Source organism: Pholcus phalangioides, unplaced genomic scaffold, assembly GCF_987345545.1.
Source record: "Pholcus phalangioides strain wild (caught in Gottingen) unplaced genomic scaffold, Ppha-v1.0 ptg000001l_1, whole genome shotgun sequence".
In the NCBI taxonomy this organism is placed as follows: Eukaryota; Metazoa; Arthropoda; class Arachnida; order Araneae; family Pholcidae; genus Pholcus; species Pholcus phalangioides.
In genome coordinates, this window is record NW_028301594.1 from 2040165 (window position 1) to 2059943 (window position 19779).

The 19779-nt window shown below is 41.2% G+C and overlaps 1 protein-coding gene across 1 annotated transcript; it reads right to left on the bottom strand.

The window, feature by feature from the left end:
- On the bottom strand, nucleotides 1-19386 carry LOC149089658 (15-hydroxyprostaglandin dehydrogenase [NAD(+)]-like). The gene is made up of 7 exons (XM_089234374.1): nucleotides 19210-19386; nucleotides 16135-16255; nucleotides 15843-15949; nucleotides 14763-14859; nucleotides 14569-14645; nucleotides 1096-1241; nucleotides 1-296 (listed from the first exon to the last, which is right to left on the bottom strand). The coding sequence occupies exons 1-7, from the start codon at nucleotides 19300-19302 to the stop codon at nucleotides 179-181; spliced, it is 759 nt and encodes a 252-aa protein (XP_089090500.1). The 5' UTR covers nucleotides 19303-19386; the 3' UTR covers nucleotides 1-178.
- Between the last annotated feature and the right edge of the window lie 393 nt (nucleotides 19387-19779).

Below are 19779 nucleotides of genomic sequence, written 5' to 3' on the forward strand. Positions count from 1 at the left end.
CTCTTCAAATTTGATGCATTTTTTTTCTATCCATTATAACTCTAAAATGGTAAGGGATGGAACAGAGTTGCTGTGGTGGTGGTTTATGTTTCACATCGTTTTGTCTATCACCTCTTTCGTTTGGCAGATTAGGTGACGTTCACCCTGTATACTCATGAGTTTAATGATAAATTTACATTCATATAGTTGGATCAATTTCGAGGTACTGCGGGATGCCATCTTCGTAAATACGCATTAGTGCACCGTTTTTTCCGTCTTCCAGCACCTTGATCATCGCTCCGGCCACGACGGATGCACTGTACGGTGTGAAAAAAAAAACGATTACTAAGCTCTTGCACAGGTTATTCACTTTTCTGTATGATGATTGAATCTCGTAAGTTCACGTGTAATATCTTATAATTATTTTTGTTATTATTCTCGTATAATAAAGTCCGTCGTGGTCCGTCCAGCCCCATTGGCGATATGCGAAAATTCCCCGGTGGTGATAAAGCATGGATCATGTTCGGTTTGAAAGAAAGAAAGAAGAGTAATATCTTATATAATATTACCATGTACTGTAATAACAAGCAATAAAGCCGACGCAAAAGCTTATACATTTTCAAAAGTTAATTTTTTCGATCTTGCGGCTTAAATCCAAGAATTACCAATAACATCTTTTCATGATATTGACATTGAAGAACTCTGATAAAATTTTTTTGATGTAGACTATATCAATTTCCAGCTTATCGTATCGCTTGTCGTACCAGCCCAGTCACACCAGCAGAATTCCGCAGTGTCAAAACTGGTTTTGAGGTGTGACTAAATGATCGATTTAGCGGTTGATTTAAATGATAGATTTTGCGTAGACAAACCAAAAAACCGGTTTTTACGCTATGGAATTCTGGCGTGAAACCGGCTAAAGACGTATTCACGTCAAAATATTTTTTATATATAACGATGTATAATCTAGGAGGTCATGATCGGACAGCTCCCGCTTTCGCCTTGATGCCATGTTATAAGATTGTGCTGCCAGGTTGGGAACCTACAGACAGTCAGCTTCAGCCTACTATAACGCGAATCAATCGTTATTGCCAAAATCATAAGATTAATAGTTACCTTATAGGAGGTGTAGACTCTATAGCCTTCCTCACACCATCGGGATCCAACGTCAAATCCGCGAAACCACGGTACATCTCTGTGTCCACTCCACCTGGGCAGACGGCATTCACCGTGACACCATGCTTCTTATAATGAAATTCGGCCTGAAGCAGAGCAATATCGTAAGGTTATCTCACCCTAATACGATACAGGGTGCATAACTAACAACACGAACTGTAAATTACTGGCAAACCATTGATCCAAGAGGCATACTTTCTGTTAGAAAATGTATCTGAAGAACGTGTACACTTCAGATAAGTCATTCACATTTGTATAGTTATTAAAATTAAAAAAATAATTTATTATATGGACACCCTGTGCTTAAAAACCCAATTAGAAAATTGTTGCCCTGTCTCTCTTGATGCCAACAAAAAATATTCCACGTTTCTAAGTGCATTATTTGCCCAAATATTTAAATTTAAAAAAATGGAGAAAAATTAGGAAAAATGGCATAAATGAGGTGGAAAAGATTCCCCCCCCCAATTTCCCTCCATTTTTTGAATTTAAATATCTCATAGAATATTGCACTTTGACACGTGAATACGTTTTTTCTTATTTGGCCTGAGGAGAGACGAGTCAAAACCTTTTTAATTGGGATTTTGAGCACAAGGTGTCCGTATTAAAAAGTTAGTTTTTTATTATAATGACTATGCATTCTTTTGCAATATTAATTCTTCATCTGAGGTCCACACGTTATTTGCATACTTTATCTAATTGGAGGTATGCCTCTAGGACCATCGGTTTGATAGTAATTTGCGGTTCGTGATGTTGGCTATGAACTCTGTATATCGCTATACATAAATAACTAGAGACAGAAAATTTAGATGCTAAAAATTGTAAAAATAGGCAGGCAAGAAAGAAACAAAAAAATGCTTTAAATAGGCACTAAAAAAAGTATTCATAATAAATAGGGGGAAAAAAACTAAAGAAAATTAAGATATTAAGGGTCCAAAAACCTGGCTAAGAAATAAGCTGCACGGCTTTTTACAGCGCCATCTATTATCAAGATTTTTTGAATTTGGTTTTGCTTTTCATCAGTGCTTTCTCAGATAAATTTTACAGTTTGAAAAGAATGTAAAATGAAAAAATCTAAAAAATTTTAAAATATAATATTTTTTACTCAACAGTTATTTCATGCATCCAATTGCTGATTTGATATACATGTTGAAACCAGTTCCGACATTTGTGAATCGAATCCAGATGCGTCGAACCAATATATATGATATGTTAATCATTTGACTGAGAGAAGCTGTAAAAACTAATTATCGTATTCTTAGCGTTAGCTGGCATGCCGGGAAACAGCGAGGGAAACCAACAGGCCAGAAATACCAGTATTTTCCTATATGCCGAGAAATTCGAGTCACATAATATAAATGATGACTGATGTAACATATTTTATATAAGATTGCCATACATTGTTAATATTGTCCTGTGCTTATGTTAGTAATAACATGGTGAAAAAAATTTAAGGACAACCGAAAAATTGTCATATCTCAAAAAACTTGTGGATTTAAATATATGTAAATTTTAGAACGACAAGTGAAACCAAACATATCCCAGTGAAAATAATTTTGATGAGTGTTTTACTGCTCAAGAAAAAAATTGTCGAAACCTGAAAAAAAAGTATAAGGACGCGCGTTTTTTCTGACGTTGGGGAAAGAAATTTGCATTTTTTCTCAAGTTGGCTTAACAGCTCTGAGACTGTTGATCAGTTGTACGCTAGGGAATCGAATTTATTTCTGAAACTGCGAAGATGGACTAAGCCAATATATTCATTGGACACTGAAAAAGAAAAATGCACTTGCTCTCAGAGAAACTGCTATGCCTAGTTGAGAAATTTCAAGAGAAATTGAAAGATTGAAGAATGGTGGTTAAAGTTTTATAAATGGTCCCGAAAATCATGGTCTGTCCGACTTGTACAAGAAGGCTTCTGTGAATATGACTTTTCAGTTTTCAACGTGGGAAAAAAAAAACTTCTACGTAATTCAGAAGAAATATAACTTGCCTTGCACACATTAAACTAAAATAATTGAACTTCCTAATGTGATAAAAAAAATTCTAATCTCTAGTATGCAAAAGCCGAAATGAAAACCTATCTCACCTTATAAAACAACACAGAGAAAAGCGATATGAATTCGCCAAACATTATGTATCTTTCGGTGCTAAGTGGAATGAGGATGTTTTCTCTTGATGCGAAGAAATTTAGATAGACTCGATGGTTTAAAATATTCATTTGATCATTTTTTGTTGCACCGCGGTCATTTTTCTACACACGAGAGCTAATTAGACAGGACCTACAATTTTCTGCCGATTCCGAACGGCAGGCTTGTTTTTGTACTCATCGAGAGGTTCGCGCGCTAACCCCTCGAGAGGAACTCCCTGCGGTAGCAATTTTTTGCTGTGGTCAAGTCGCCGTTTTTTGTTGTACCCCTGTGTCAGGAAAGTTTTCTGACGAGGATGAACCGGGTATCGAACTCGCGACACCTCTAAACATCCTTTGGTACTTTAGGCGAGTATCTTATCGACCGGACTACCGAGACCCGATTTTAAATATTATTGATCGATGCAATGACAGAGCCCTATTTTTAAAATATTGGTATATCGAGACAGTTTCAGCAGAATTTCTATTATCTGAGGCACCCCGCCCCCATAACTTTTAGGCAATTTTTGTTCCAACGGGACAATGCTCTTGCACATGATTAAAAGTCTAAAAAAGTGGTGGTTAGAAGCCAATTCAGGTAGAGCCTCTCGAGTGTCATTGAGACGTTTCTTTCTTAATCCTGTACAGCAGTGGATTTGGGGTTTTTCCGCTTGTGGGCTACATGAATTCTGACACCTTCAACAACCTGTGTTGCATTTTGTTTTGATTCGTGAATCGTGAAGGGTATAGAAAGGGTACGCTGTGCGAATAAAAAAGTTATCTTATTGCAGTCATCAAACTTGTCTTGGAAGACGAGCTTGTTGACTAACACAACTAGTTATTTATGGCTTGTCTCTATCAGTGACATCCCGAATGATAAATATTATAAAGCAAATAGACGTTTTTCCTGACTAAAACAGATTTATGTGCATAATTTTCTATTGTCGTTATACTTTTTTTGACCTTTACTATAATCTATACAATTTTTTTCCACCACCTTATGTTATTGAACATGTGGTATGTGAAACATGTGGAGAAACAAAACTTCCCAAATTCAATTCATTCCCAGGTTTTCTTATGCATAATGCAGTAACTGTTTGAACGAAAACATTCATGTCTGACACGATGCGGTCAAAGCAAAGTTCGTGTATTAGTAAATAATTATAGCTTATTGTAATGCTGTTTATTATAATTAGAGCATTCTTACAATACTTTAAAATGTGAGTTCAACTGCTTTTTTGATTGCTATATGCAGAGGTGGATTTGGGGTTTTTCCGCTTGTGGGCTACATGAATTCTGACACCTTCAACAATTCTAGTTCAGTTTTCTCTCTTGACCATTCATTCCTCCAATTCGACGCCATTTGTTATAACCCGCTTAGCACCCCCCCCCTCTTGTAAACACGCCTGGATCTCAGAGCCACCCCTTTGGTCACTCACCTGCTTGTATATTCCTTTGGTCACTCACATGCTTGCACATGTTCTAGGTCTTCCTCTTGGTTACTCACATGCTTGCACATGTTCTAGGTCTTACTCTTGGTTACTCACACGCTTGCACATGTTCTAGGTCTTTCTCTTGGTTACTCACATGCTTGCACTCTCTCTGGGTAACTCTTTTGGGCATTCACATGCTTGCACACGTTCTAGGTCATTGCTTTGGTCATTCACATTCTTGCAAAATTTCCATGGCTGTCGTTTAGTCATTCACATCTAGTCCTCTATGTCTAGTCACTGGGCAAAGGCGGATTTAAGGTGGGCTAGACAAATGTATTTCTACCCTTTTATCATTCTACTAATTTTCTCGACTACGCATTCTTCAAATTTGTCGCTCCCTCCGAACTTACCACCTTGGTCTACAGCCAACACCATCTATAGCAGAAGGCTTCCCTGCGAAGAAGGCCCTCGTGACGTCATTGAAGAAGATCTTCTCATCTATAGCCAGTGGATATACGCCATTAGATCACACCATCTTTGCAAAAAATTGTAAAGACGGTGCATGCGTCGGCTTGCCATATCCAATGGTTATAGGTGAGATGACCTTCTTCAGTGTCGTCACGAGTTTCGCGCGGAGGCCTTCAGCTGTAGATGGTGTTGCTACAGCCCACTTAGCTTCCCATTCAGAATTTACGCCATTGGCTATCTGAAAAAGTTATTTGTAGCAGATAAAGAAAATCACTTTTTACTTCCACGTGTTATAACACTAAGTTTTATATTTTAGGCCATTTATGGTTATTTTTTGTTTTTGTTGTTTGTGTAAGGCATTGTGTTGGAAAAGGCATTCTCACGAGAATTAGTGTTAAAAGTTAAACATTATCTTATTTCTAATTAAAGTTAAACATTATCTATAAGTTAAATTTCTAGTTAAACATTATCTAACTTCCGGCCTGTATATTATCATATATCTATTCTATAATATAAAATCACAAACAAACTCGAAAAGGGCCTGTTGCTAAGCAACCGAGTGACGGAAGTCTGTTACGGAAGTGGGTTCGATTCATATATATCGATATTCACATTCATATATCGATATGATATCATATCAATCGGGATCCATTTGACCCATCGGGACCATGTTATGTGCATGTACCAAGAGGCTCCTACATCCTACAGCAGAGCCCTTAGGCTGGAATTTAGATTTCGAGCCCCCAAACCAGCTTTTCAGGGGCCCCTCTGTGATTAATTTATAGTGTGAAAAATCAAAAAGTGATAAGAATCGTTGTGGCCCCTGTCAGCCCTTCCTTTGTGGAGGGGGGGGGAGGTCCATGCCGAGAGGTATATATATGTATAATATACACACACAACAGCAGTGCTCCCAACACAGGGTCGGGGTACCCGGGGAAGATTTCACGTATAAGTAAAAAGTTTTCATTTCCAGGGGCCCTTGATGGATCTCATTGTTTTCTTGCTGCTTTAACGTTGAAAAATTTCGATAGCGGAAGCAAAAGATATATCCAGTCTGGGGCCCCACCAAAAGTAAGCGAATTGGTGTCCCGGGTAATTGGTTGGGGGGTCCTGGATTTTATTCGTTGGTAAAACGAATACAAATGAAAATTTTTCATGGCACTCGCTCCGGGGGATGACCGACAAGCTTCCAAGTCGGGGCCCATGTTTACAGGTTTCATTTTGGGGGCCCTGGATGAATCTCATTCTTTTCTGTTGTAGAATTTGCAACAGCGGAAGCCCGAGATAAAGCCAGTCTGGGGCCCCACCAAAAGTATGCGAATTGGTGTCCCGGGTAATTTTTTGGGGGCCCTGGATTTTATTCGTTCGTAAAACGAATACAAATGAAAATTTTTCATGGCACTCGCACCGGGGGATGACCGACAAGCTTCCAAGTCGGGGGCCCCATGTTTACAGGTTTCATTTTGGGACCCTGGATTTTATTCGTTGGTAAAACGAATACAAATGAAAATTTTTCATGGCACTCGCACCGGGGGATGACCGACAAGCTTCCAAGTCGGGGGGCCCCATGTTTACAGGTTTGATTTTGGGGGCCCTGGATGAATCTCATTCTTTTCTGTTGTAGAATTTGCCACAGCCGAAACCCGAGATATAGCCAGTCTAGGGCCCCACTAAAAATCTGCGTATTGTGTCCCCGCTACTGGATGTGGGGCCCTGGATTTTATTCGTTGTAAAATTGATAAAAATGAAAAATTCTCACAGGGGGGTGTCCGACAAGCTTGCAGGTCAGGGCTTCATGGAAATGTTGGCAGGTTGTAATTCGGTGGCCCTGAATGTATCTCATTGATTTTTGTGGTTTAACATTGTAAAATTTGCAACACATCGGTAGCCCAAGATATATCCAGTGTGGGGCCCCACTGAAATTCAGCGAATTGAATCTGGGGACCCCCATGGGGAAGTTTTCTGGGGATACTTGATGAATCTCATTTGTTTTTTGTTGCTTTATTATTATTTTCATTAAAATTCGCTTCTTCAGTAGGCTGGTGCTTTCACACGTCCCTTTCCCCTTTTCCATAGCACGCTGAGGAAGTGGGACGAAATAAACAAGATATGTCCGGGAGAGAAGTGGGGGGGGGGTTGGCCGCCAAAGGCGGCAGGGGGGCAGAGCCCCCCTAGTATATATATATATCTATTCTATAATATAAAATCACAAAGAAACTCGAAAAGGGCCTGTTGCTAAGCAACCGAGTGACGGAAGTGGGTGAAATTTTTGAGTGACGGAAATCTGTTACGGAAGTCGGTTTCGATTCATATATCGATATTCACATTCATATATCGTACATTCATATATCGATATGATATCATATGTCAATATTGGGTCGATATTCACATATCGGGACCCATTTGACCCATCGGGACCATGTTATGTGCATGTACCAAGAGGCTCCTACATCCTACAGCAGAGCCCTTAGGCTGCAATTTAGATTTCGAGCCCCCAAACCAGCTTTTCAGGGGCCCCTCTGTGATTAATTTATAGTGTGAAAAATCAAAAAGTGATAAGAATCGTTGTGGCCCCTGTCAGCCCTTCCTTTGTGGAGGGGGGGGGAGGTCCATGCCGAGAGGTATATATATGTATAATATACACACACAACAGCAGTGCTCCCAACACAGGGTCGGGGTACCCGGGGAAGATTTCACGTATAAGTAAAAAGTTTTCATTTCCAGGGGCCCTTGATGGATCTCATTGTTTTCTTGCTGCTTTAACGTTGAAAAATTTCGATAGCGGAAGCAAAAGATATATCCAGTCTGGGGCCCCACCAAAAGTAAGCGAATTGGTGTCCCGGGTAATTGGTTGGGGGGTCCTGGATTTTATTCGTTGGTAAAACGAATACAAATGAAAATTTTTCATGGCACTCGCTCCGGGGGATGACCGACAAGCTTCCAAGTCGGGGGCCCCATGTTTACAGGTTTCATTTTGGGGGCCCTGGATGAATCTCATTCTTTTCTGTTGTAGAATTTGCAACAGCGGAAGCCCGAGATAAAGCCAGTCTGGGGCTCCACCAAAAGTATGCGAATTGGTGTCCCGGGTAATTTTTTGGGGGCCCTGTATTTTATTCGTTCGTAAAACGAATACAAATGAAAATTTTTCATGGCACTCGCACCGGGGGATGACCGACAAGCTTCCAAGTCGGGGGCCCCATGTTTACAGGTTTCATTTTGGGGCCCTGGATTTTATTCGTTGGTAAAACGAATACAAATGAAAATTTTTCATGGCACTCGCACCGGGGGATGACCGACAAGCTTCCAAGTCGGGGGGGCCCCATGTTTACAGGTTTGATTTTGGGGGCCCTGGATGAATCTCATTCTTTTCTGTTGTAGAATTTGCAACAGCCGAAGCCCGAGATAAAGCCAGTCTGGGGCCCCACCAAAAGTATGCGAATTGGTGTCCCGGGTAATTGGTTGGGGGCCCTGGATTTTATTCGTTGGTAAAACGAATACAAATGAAAATTTTTCATGGCACTCGCTCCGGGGGATGACCGACAAGCTTCCAAGTCGGGGCCCATGTTTACAGGTTTCATTTTGGGGGCCCTGGATGAATCTCATTCTTTTCTGTTGTAGAATTTGCAACAGCGGAAGCCCGAGATAAAGCCAGTCTGGGGCCCCACCAAAAGTATGCGAATTGGTGTCCCGGGTAATTTTTTGGGGGCCCTGGATGTTATTCGTTCGTAAAACGAATACAAATGAAAATTTTTCATGGCACTCGCACCGGGGGATGACCGACAAGCTTCCAAGTCGGGGGCCCCATGTTTACAGGTTTCATTTTGGGACCCTGGATTTTATTCGTTGGTAAAACGAATACAAATGAAAATTTTTCATGGCACTCGCACCGGGGGATGACCGACAAGCTTCCAAGTCGGGGGGCCCCATGTTTACAGGTTTGATTTTGGGGGCCCTGGATGAATCTCATTCTTTTCTGTTGTAGAATTTGCCACAGCCGAAACCCGAGATATAGCCAGTCTGGGGCCCCACTAAAAATCTGCGTATTGTGTCCCCGCTACTGGATGTGGGGCCCTGGATTTTATTCGTTGTAAAATTGATAAATTCTCACAGGGGGGTGTCCGACAAGCTTGCAGGTCAGGGCTTCATGGAAATGTTGGCAGGTTGTAATTCGGTGGCCCTGAATGTATCTCATTGATTTTTGTGGTTTAACATTGTAAAATTTGCAACACATCGGTAGCCCAAGATATATCCAGTGTGGGGCCCCACTGAAATTCAGCGAATTGAATCTGGGGACCCCCATGGGGAAGTTTTCTGGGGATACTTGATGAATCTCATTTGTTTTTTGTTGCTTTATTATTATTTTCATTAAAATTCGCTTCTTCAGTAGGCTGGTGCTTTCACACGTCCCTTTCCCCTTTTCCATAGCACGCTGAGGAAGTGGGACGAAATAAACAAGATATGTCCGGGAGAGAAGTGGGGGGGGGGGTTGGCCGCCAAAGGCGGCAGGGGGGCAGAGCCCCCCTAGTATATATATATATCTATTCTATAATATAAAATCACAAAGAAACTCGAAAAGGGCCTGTTGCTAAGCAACCGAGTGACGGAAGTGGGTGAAATTTTTGAGTGACGGAAATCTGTTACGGAAGTCGGTTTCGATTCATATATCGATATTCACATTCATATATCGTACATTCATATATCGATATGATATCATATGTCAATATTGGGTCGATATTCACATATCGGGACCATGTTATGTGCATGTACCAAGAGGCTCCTACATCCTACAGCAGAGCCCTTAGGCTGCAATTTAGATTTCGAGCCCCCAAACCAGCTTTTCAGGGGCCCCTCTGTGATTAATTTATAGTGTGAAAAATCAAAAAGTGATAAGAATCGTTGTGGCCCCTGTCAGCCCTTCCTTTGTGGAGGGGGGAGGTCCATGCCGAGAGGTATATATATGTATAATATACACACACAACAGCGGTGCTCCCAACACAGGGTCGGGGTACCCGGGGAAGATTTCACGTATAAGTAAAAAGTTTTCATTTCCAGGGGCCCTTGATGGATCTCATTGTTTTCTTGCTGCTTTAACGTTGAAAAATTTCGATAGCGGAAGCAAAAGATATATCCAGTCTGGGGCCCCACCAAAAGTATGCGAATTGGTGTCCCGGGTAATTGGTTGGGGGGGTCCTGGATTTTATTCGTTGGTAAAACGAATACAAATGAAAATTTTTCATAGCACTCGCACCGGGGGATGACCGACAAGCTTCCAAGTCGGGGGCCCTATGTTTACAGGTTTCATTTTTTGGGCCCTGGATGAATCTCATTCTTTTCTGTTGTAGAATATGCAACAGCCGAAGCCCGAGATAAAGCCAGTCTGGGGCCCCACCAAAAGTATGCGAATTGGTGTCCCGGGTAATTGGTTGGGGGCCCTGGATTTCATTCGTTGGTAAAACGAATACAAATGAAAATTTTTCATGGCACTCGCTCCGGGGGATGACCGACAAGCTTCCAAGTCGGGGCCCATGTTACAGGTTTCATTTTGGGGCCCTGGATTTTAATTGTTGCTAAAACGAATACAAATGAAAATTTTTCATGGCACTCGCTCCGGGGGATGACCGACTTGCTTCCAAGTCGGGGGCCCCATGTTTACAGGTTTCATTTTGGGGCCCTGGACGAATCTCATTCTTTTCTGTTGTAGAATTCGCAACAGCGGAAGCCCGAGATAAAGCCAGTCTGGGGCCCCACCAAAAGTATGCGAATTGGTGTCCCGGGTAATTTTTTGGGGGCCCTGTATTTTATTCGTTCGTAAAACGAATACAAATGAAAATTTTTCATGGCACTCGCACCGGGGGATGACCGACAAGCTTCCAAGTCGGGGGCCCCATGTTTACAGGTTTCATTTTGGGGCCCTGGATTTTATTCGTTGGTAAAACGAATACAAATGAAAATTTTTCATGGCACTCGCACCGAGGGATGACCGACAAGCTTCCAAGTCGGGGGGCCCCATGTTTACAGGTTTGATTTTGGGGGCCCTGGATGAATCTCATTCTTTTCTGTTGTAGAATTTGCAACAGCCGAAGCCCGAGATAAAGCCAGTCTGGGGCCCCACCAAAAGTATGCGAATTGGTGTCCCGGGTAATTGGTTGGGGGCCCTGGATTTTATTCGTTGGTAAAACGAATACAAATGAAAATTTTTCATGGCACTCGCTCCGGGGGATGACCGACAAGCTTCCAAGTCGGGGCCCATGTTTACAGGTTTCATTTTGGGGGCCCTGGATGAATCTCATTCTTTTCTGTTGTAGAATTTGCAACAGCGGAAGCCCGAGATAAAGCCAGTCTGGGGCCCCACCAAAAGTATGCGAATTGGTGTTCCGGGTAATTTTTTGGGGGCCCTGGATTTTATTCGTTCGTAAAACGAATACAAATGAAAATTTTTCATGGCACTCGCACCGGGGGATGACCGACAAGCTTCCAAGTCGGGGGCCCCATGTTTACAGGTTTCATTTTGGGACCCTGGATTTTATTCGTTGGTAAAACGAATACAAATGAAAATTTTTCATGGCACTCGCACCGGGGGATGACCGACAAGCTTCCAAGTCGGGGGGCCCCATGTTTACAGGTTTGATTTTGGGGGCCCTGGATGAATCTCATTCTTTTCTGTTGTAGAATTTGCCACAGCCGAAACCCGAGATATAGCCAGTCTGGGGCCCCACTAAAAATCTGCGTATTGTGTCCCCGCTACTGGATGTGGGGCCCTGGATTTTATTCGTTGTAAAATTGATAAAAATGAAAAATTCTCACAGGGGGGTGTCCGACAAGCTTGCAGGTCAGGGCTTCATGGAAATGTTGGCAGGTTGTAATTCGGTGCCCCTGAATGTATCTCATTGATTTTTGTGGTTTAACATTGTAAAATTTGCAACACATCGGTAGCCCAAGATATATCCAGTGTGGGGCCCCACTGAAATTCAGCGAATTGAATCTGGGGACCCCCATGGGGAAGTTTTCTGGGGATACTTGATGAATCTCATTTGTTTTTTGTTGCTTTATTATTATTTTCATTAAAATTCGCTTCTTCAGTAGGCTGGTGCTTTCACACGTCCCTTTCCCCTTTTCCATAGCACGCTGAGGAAGTGGGACGAAATAAACAAGATATGTCCGGGAGAGAAGTGGGGGGGGGGGGGTTGGCCGCCAAAGGCGGCAGGGGGGCAGAGCCCCCCTAGTATATATATATATCTATTCTATAATATAAAATCACAAAGAAACTCGAAAAGGGCCTGTTGCTAAGCAACCGAGTGACGGAAGTGGGTGAAATTTTTGAGTGACGGAAATCTGTTACGGAAGTCGGTTTCGATTCATATATCGATATTCACATTCATATATCGTACATTCATATATCGATATGATATCATATGTCAATATTGGGTCGATATTCACATATCGGGACCCATTTGACCCATCGGGACCATGTTATGTGCATGTACCAAGAGGCTCCTACATCCTACAGCAGAGCCCTTAGGCTGCAATTTAGATTTCGAGCCCCCAAACCAGCTTTTCAGGGGCCCCTCTGTGATTAATTTATAGTGTGAAAAATCAAAAAGTGATAAGAATCGTTGTGGCCCCTGTCAGCCCTTCCTTTGTGGAGGGGGGAGGTCCATGCCGAGAGGTATATATATGTATAATATACACACACAACAGCGGTGCTCCCAACACAGGGTCGGGGTACCCGGGGAAGATTTCACGTATAAGTAAAAAGTTTTCATTTCCAGGGGCCCTTGATGGATCTCATTGTTTTCTTGCTGCGTTAACGTTGAAAAATTTCGATAGCGGAAGCAAAAGATATATCCAGTCTGGGGCCCCACCAAAAGTATGCGAATTGGTGTCCCGGGTAATTGGTTGGGGGGGTCCTGGATTTTATTCGTTGGTAAAACGAATACAAATGAAAATTTTTCATAGCACTCGCACCGGGGGATGACCGACAAGCTTCCAAGTCGGGGGCCCTATGTTTACAGGTTTCATTTTGGAGGCCCTGGATGAATCTCATTCTTTTCTGTTGTAGAATATGCAACAGCGGAAGCCCGAGATAAAGCCAGTCTGGGGCCCCACCAAAAGTATGCGAATTGGTGTCCCGGGTAATTGGTTGGGGGCCCTGGATTTTATTCATTGGTAAAACGAATACAAATGGAAATTTTTCATGGCACTCGCTCCGGGGGATGACCGACAAGCTTCCAAGTCGGGGGGCCCTATGTTTACAGGTTTCATTTTGGGGGCCCTGGATTTTATTCGTTGGTAAAACGAATACAAATGAAAATTTTTCATGGCACTCGCTCCGGGGGATGACCGACAAGCTTCCAAGTCGGGGGCCCTATGTTTACAGGTTTCATTTTGGGGGCCCTGGATGAATCTCATTCTTTTCTGTTGTAGAATTTGCAACAGCCGAAGCCCGAGATAAAGCCAGTCTGGGGTCCCACCAAAAGTATGCGAATTGGTGTCCCGGGTAATTGGTTGGGGGCCCTGGATTTTATTCGTTGTTAAAACGAATACAAATGAAAATTTTTCATGGCACTCGCACCGGGGGATGACCGACAAGCTTCCAAGTCGGGGGCCCCATGTTTACAGGTTTCATTTTGGGACCCTGGATTTTATTCGTTGGTAAAACGAATACAAATGAAAATTTTTCATGGCACTCGCACCGGGGGATGACCGACAAGCTTCCAAGTCGGGGGGCCCCATGTTTACAGGTTTGATTTTGGGGGCCCTGGATGAATCTCATTCTTTTCTGTTGTAGAATTTGCCACAGCCGAAACCCGAGATATAGCCAGTCTGGGGCCCCACTAAAAATCTGCGTATTGTGTCCCCGCTACTGGATGTGGGGCCCTGGATTTTATTCGTTGTAAAATTGATAAAAATGAAAAATTCTCACAGGGGGGTGTCCGACAAGCTTGCAGGTCAGGGCTTCATGGAAATGTTGGCAGGTTGTAATTCGGTGCCCCTGAATGTATCTCATTGATTTTTGTGGTTTAACATTGTAAAATTTGCAACACATCGGTAGCCCAAGATATATCCAGTGTGGGGCCCCACTGAAATTCAGCGAATTGAATCTGGGGACCCCCATGGGGAAGTTTTCTGGGGATACTTGATGAATCTCATTTGTTTTTTGTTGCTTTATTATTATTTTCATTAAAATTCGCTTCTTCTGTAGGCTGGTGCTTTCACACGTCCCTTTCCCCTTTTCCATAGCACGCTGATGAAGTGGGACGAAATAAACAAGATATGTCCGGGAGTGAAGTGGGGGGGGGGGGGGTTGGCCGCCAAAGGCGGCAGGGGGGCAGAGCCCCCCTAGTATATATATATATATATAAAATTAAAAAAAAACTGAATAAAACTCACGCCAAAACATCTAGTGGCTCCAACCACAGCGAATTTGCTGGCGGAATAAGCCGGAAGTGCGTGACTTCCCTGGACACCTGTTTGAATGATTACGTTAATATTATTATTATTACGTGCAAGCATTTTCAAAAATATGCATTTATACAAAAATAGCAACCTTAAGTAAATTGCTCATAAATACACTGGAACAGTACCTGCAATAGACGCTGTGTTGATAACGTAACCACCGTTATAGCCTTGATCTTTGCCCATATATTTGAATGCTAGGTTGATCCCGTGAATTGTTCCTACCTGTAAGTGTATTTGAATAAGTAATGAGTGAGTTTTGAACAAGAAGGAATATGACAAAAGAATCAGGGCCGTCTTAAAGCATGGTCTTCCCCAGGAATGAGGCATACACAGAAGCGGAATTACGATTTTGCCGTCCTTCTCCCAATTCTAGTCCAAGGCTGTGCTCATAGCGGAGCGAAGAAGTACGAGTTTACAAAATTTGCGACCAGGAAGAAAAAATAAATAGGGTGTAAAAAGAGTTGTCCCCTCACATAGTGAAAGAGGAGGAGGATCGTCCAACGATTCCTGCGTCGTCACGCGGGTTAAAGAAAGGTATTAAAAAATCTTGTTTCACACATAAATCGCAAAATGCTTCAGGCAACCGCTTGCCGGGCTCATTCGATGATTTCGAAGGAACGCCCTTGATGGGGAGAAGATATTGGGGAGGCGGGTCTAATAGTTTCAGTAAGTTTAGCTCGAACCGGTTCCCACCCCCAACTCCAGAAAAAAAATATCTCGCCACGGTAACGATACAACATTTAAACTGCCAGAGAGGGCCTCAGAATAATTTGGCCCGAGGGTGCATGATGATCCTAAGACGACCCTATGTACAATTAGAAAATGATGCTAGATTGGACAGGGGGCGCTCTGATGCTGCTATTATTAAACCGCACATGCGCCTAGTAAACATTCCTTAGGAGAATTTTTAACGAATTGATGCATGCTGGAAAGTTTTGTGTACATAACGTTTTCATGATGTCAGAGTTTGTGTTCTACTTGCACTACAATCTCTCTCTCCCATATTGGAAGTGAAAATGGTAGATGCTTGCATTTTCGTGTATATGTAAGTATGGCGTTGAAGGTTTGCCTGCTCTTATTGGCGAGAATTTTTCAATTGGAGAACCAGATGGCATTCGCACCTCGAACCACAAAAAGCAGGCTTCTGTGGAGACGGCCCTGAGAAAAATAACTTAGATTGCCGTTGAAGAGTTCTTTCCGCTTACTGTATTCACAGCAATGGCTCTCTCCCAATTGTATTCACTGAAGTATCCTGCGTTGTTTATCAGAATGTCTAGTCTACCATAAGTGGATAACGTTTCCTTTACTGCCTCTGAAAAGAAAAGTAAATGCTTAATATGTGTATGTTATATAATATTTTCATGTTATTTCCAAAATATTTTTTGCGACACCCCCATGGTAAGAATTCGTGACAGCCAAGGGTGCCGCGAGACACTAAAATCGATATTTGTGATGGATGACGGCAGCATGACTGTCATAATCGACGAGCAAACTCACTTTCGAAACTTTCACGATTACTAACATCAGTTTTAATGAAGGTGACGTTTCCGTGGTGTTTCTTTGAGAGCTCGTCAGCCGTTTCTTTGCCGGTCGTCTCGTTCAAATCGGCGATACAAACCTGCAATGCATCAATTAACCGATAAATACAGAATGTATAGGATCTGCTATTCAAGATACAGTATAGATAGGGTGTCCCATAAATTAGTGAATATGTAGTTTAAAATTTCATAAAAATTGAAGGAATTGGTATATGTATTTGAATGCGATTAAAGAAAAGCAGATTTTTTTGATACAGAAAAGTAACGCAAATGTTCGTGTCAATAGGTAGTGCTGCACTCCACTCTAGCAGTTGTGTTTGGACCTGAATGTTTCTTCCATCTCTTCCGTGTCCGAAACGTTCGTAAAGCTTCGGATGGATATCGTTGGCTGAGGTAAAACAGTGCTTCATCCACCAATGTCAACACAATAAAAAAAACTTGTGTAAGCGCTAGTAACAGGAAAATTCAGAAATGAACACCCAACATTTCATAGGACTCTGATTTGCATGTTTACAATGATTTGCTTTTATGTGTAGCACCCTCTATTGACAAACATTGGAACTAATTATTTTTCCCTGTGCTGGGGCACCGTGTATGTCATTAATTTATTGCGCACATGTACATACTGTTCTTCAAAAATTTATATCAGTAATATCCAGAACATAGCAACTTTCTACAATATCTGTAATATCTGTAAACATGTATATACGTTTGTTTCAAAAAATTAGAACATCCCAGAAATTTACGGGTGCAGTTGGTTCATGAAATGCTGAAGTTAAAATGCCCAAATTTTAAGGGCGGAAGTTATTTGAATTTCCATCTTCTCAGACATTCTTCTAGACTAAATCGGTGGTAAAAAAAAAAATTGTATAAAGTAGATTTAATGTGTCCTGAAATGTCAAATTACTTTTTAATTTGAAAATATTAGAGCATCTGACTAAAAACAGTGAGTTACATGAATATTTTCACGCAGAAGGACATCGAATTGATCGAATAAATGTTTCATGTCCTCCATGGTTATGTGTGTTGAATCTTCGCACATTAAAGCTATAAAAACGGGACGTTTCTGCAAACGGAAAATTACATGTGCATTAACTTGGACAGTATGATATCGAACGAACACATTGTATTGTGGCCATCTTTGGCCTTGACTACGGATCCTATGCATAAAGACATTGAATTGATAAGTCTCTAGCACAGATCTGGATTGGACCTCAATATATTCCATCGTCGCTATTGTAGAGCCGATAGCAGCTGGTTTGATATTGATCAGACTTTTTTTAGCACGACTCCACAATCTCTTGTCTTGATATGATCAGCGTGCAGAACACAATCAGCAGATATCATGAAACCACCGAAATATGGGGATTTTTAATCGATGATGACCGAATTTTTGATCCAAGTACCCAGCTGCTGGGGGGGGGGGGAATAGAAACCAAAATGAATTAGAAGTCTTCTCTGGATGCAGAAGATGTACCTTAGTCTCTCTAAATTTTTTTGATTCCAGAAATTGAAAGTTCTATGAAGATGGAAATTTCATTTGGCATCAAAATTTTGCTTATGTGAGTCTATGTAGCAACGATACAGGCTTTTGAACATGTGAGATGTCTTGATGCATAAAATCCACGGTCAAGGCGAAGGGTGCAGCATCACAGTGCAATGCATTCTTACGAAATCAACACTCGTTTTCTCATACTGTCCAAGCTATTCCACATGCAATTTTGCGTTTGCAGAAATATCCCGTTTTTTCTACCCTTCAAGTGTGAAGACTGAAGTATTCTAGGTTTACATAGCACGTGACCAATGAAGACATTAGACATACAACCCATATTGTATCAAGTCAATGTCCTGATGTCTGATGCATGAAAATATTTAATACAAGTCCGTTTTAAGTAAGTGTTTCAAAACAAGTTTTAGGATATTCTAGTTTTTTGAAACAAAGAGAAAAATGTAATTTGACATTTTATGACGCATTCAATCTATTTTATGCAAATTTTTTTACCACTGATATACTCAAGAAGAACCTCTTAGAAAATGTAAATTTACAATTATACTGTAAATTCGGGCTTTCTAACTTGAATATACTTGCATGTTCCACAAGGGGAAATTTTCTAATCTTCAAACTCATGTTAAAGGGTTTTAATCCGTATGATGCTGTATGCATTGAGATTTCTCAAGCTTTGTTTGGAGAGGAGAATATTGAAGGGCAGAGGGCGTACAGTATTTTGGAGTTTCACCATTCAGTTCTTACAGAAAGAAGGCATCAAGCTTATTGATGTTATCGATAAAGTCAGAGAAAATCTTCAGGCAGGGCCGAAACTGGAGGGGGGGAGCAACTGCCCACGGCGGAAAAATTTACGGGGATGGCAGTTTTACATGGGAACAAAGAACATAGTTATAAAAGTGTCGAATTTTGAAGTGGTGGATGGATGGAAACAAAAACCTAGTTACGGCTGTGCTTCAGGTGTGCTAAAGGTGCGGTAGGCCAATTTGCTACTGTGAAATTCGACAAAATCACTCCCCAAAAAAAAGCAGTGGAAAAATATCTGATATCTTGACACGAATGTCTAAAACTTTTGACATTAAAAAGAATTAACTTCACAGAAAAAACTTTTTTTCAAGTATTCCCATTTAAAGAAACCGATGTTGAGAGAAGTTTACGTCGGTTTTGAACTTCACTTGCAGAAATTTATATATATTTTCTCTTTTAAATTTCCTAAATTCTTTCATAAATTAGAAAATTGTTAGTTGAAAAATTCCATTTGTAGTTTTTGATGTTTAGAATGAATTTACCCGTGACTTTCAATACTATAAAAAGATTTCCCCTACAACTTTAAAACATAATCGGTTTTTAAAGAAATTTGTTTTGTTATTTTAATAGCATTTATTTTCCAGGGCATTTTTTATATAATTTCCTGAGATTTTTTTAGGTCAACAACATCGGGCCTTAGTGATAACAATTCCCAATGAATGATAACATTATCCGTAATTTCAATAAGCGGAGTCTGCTTGCAAAATGGAAGTGTTACAGTACCTTAACCCCTCGTTCCAACAGTGCAATCACGTACGCTTTGCCGATTCCTCTCGCACCACCAGTCACGAGAGCTACCTTCTTATCGAAATCCATTCCTTCGGTTGGCTTCCTGTGAAATTATGGCAGCAAGAAGTTGGATGGAAATAGATAGTCACCGTCAATGTGAAACGCATAAATTAAATCACATATAGCTGCAGTTTTTATTCTCTGCAAGGAAAACGTCACGTGTCCTTCGCAAACAGCGCCGTTTATTTATTTATTTTTATTTTCCGTTTCCTTATTGAAATAAACGTCAAATCGACCTCCAACAAAAATAATTCGTTTGTCGTATCTTTTTTGCCTTCAGAAACGAAACTATTTGCCGACTCATCATATTTTCCTTTTGTTTTTGACTCTTGTCTTTAAATGATGCAAGTCATTTTGAACGCGGGAAAGTAGAAACAAAATTATAGTGCAGTAGAACTTCGATAATTCGACACACGTGGATAACTCGATTACTTCAGTACCGTAAACACATGTTACTTTAGCCAACTTTTATGAAACTTTTTTTTTATCTTATGCTAGAAAATA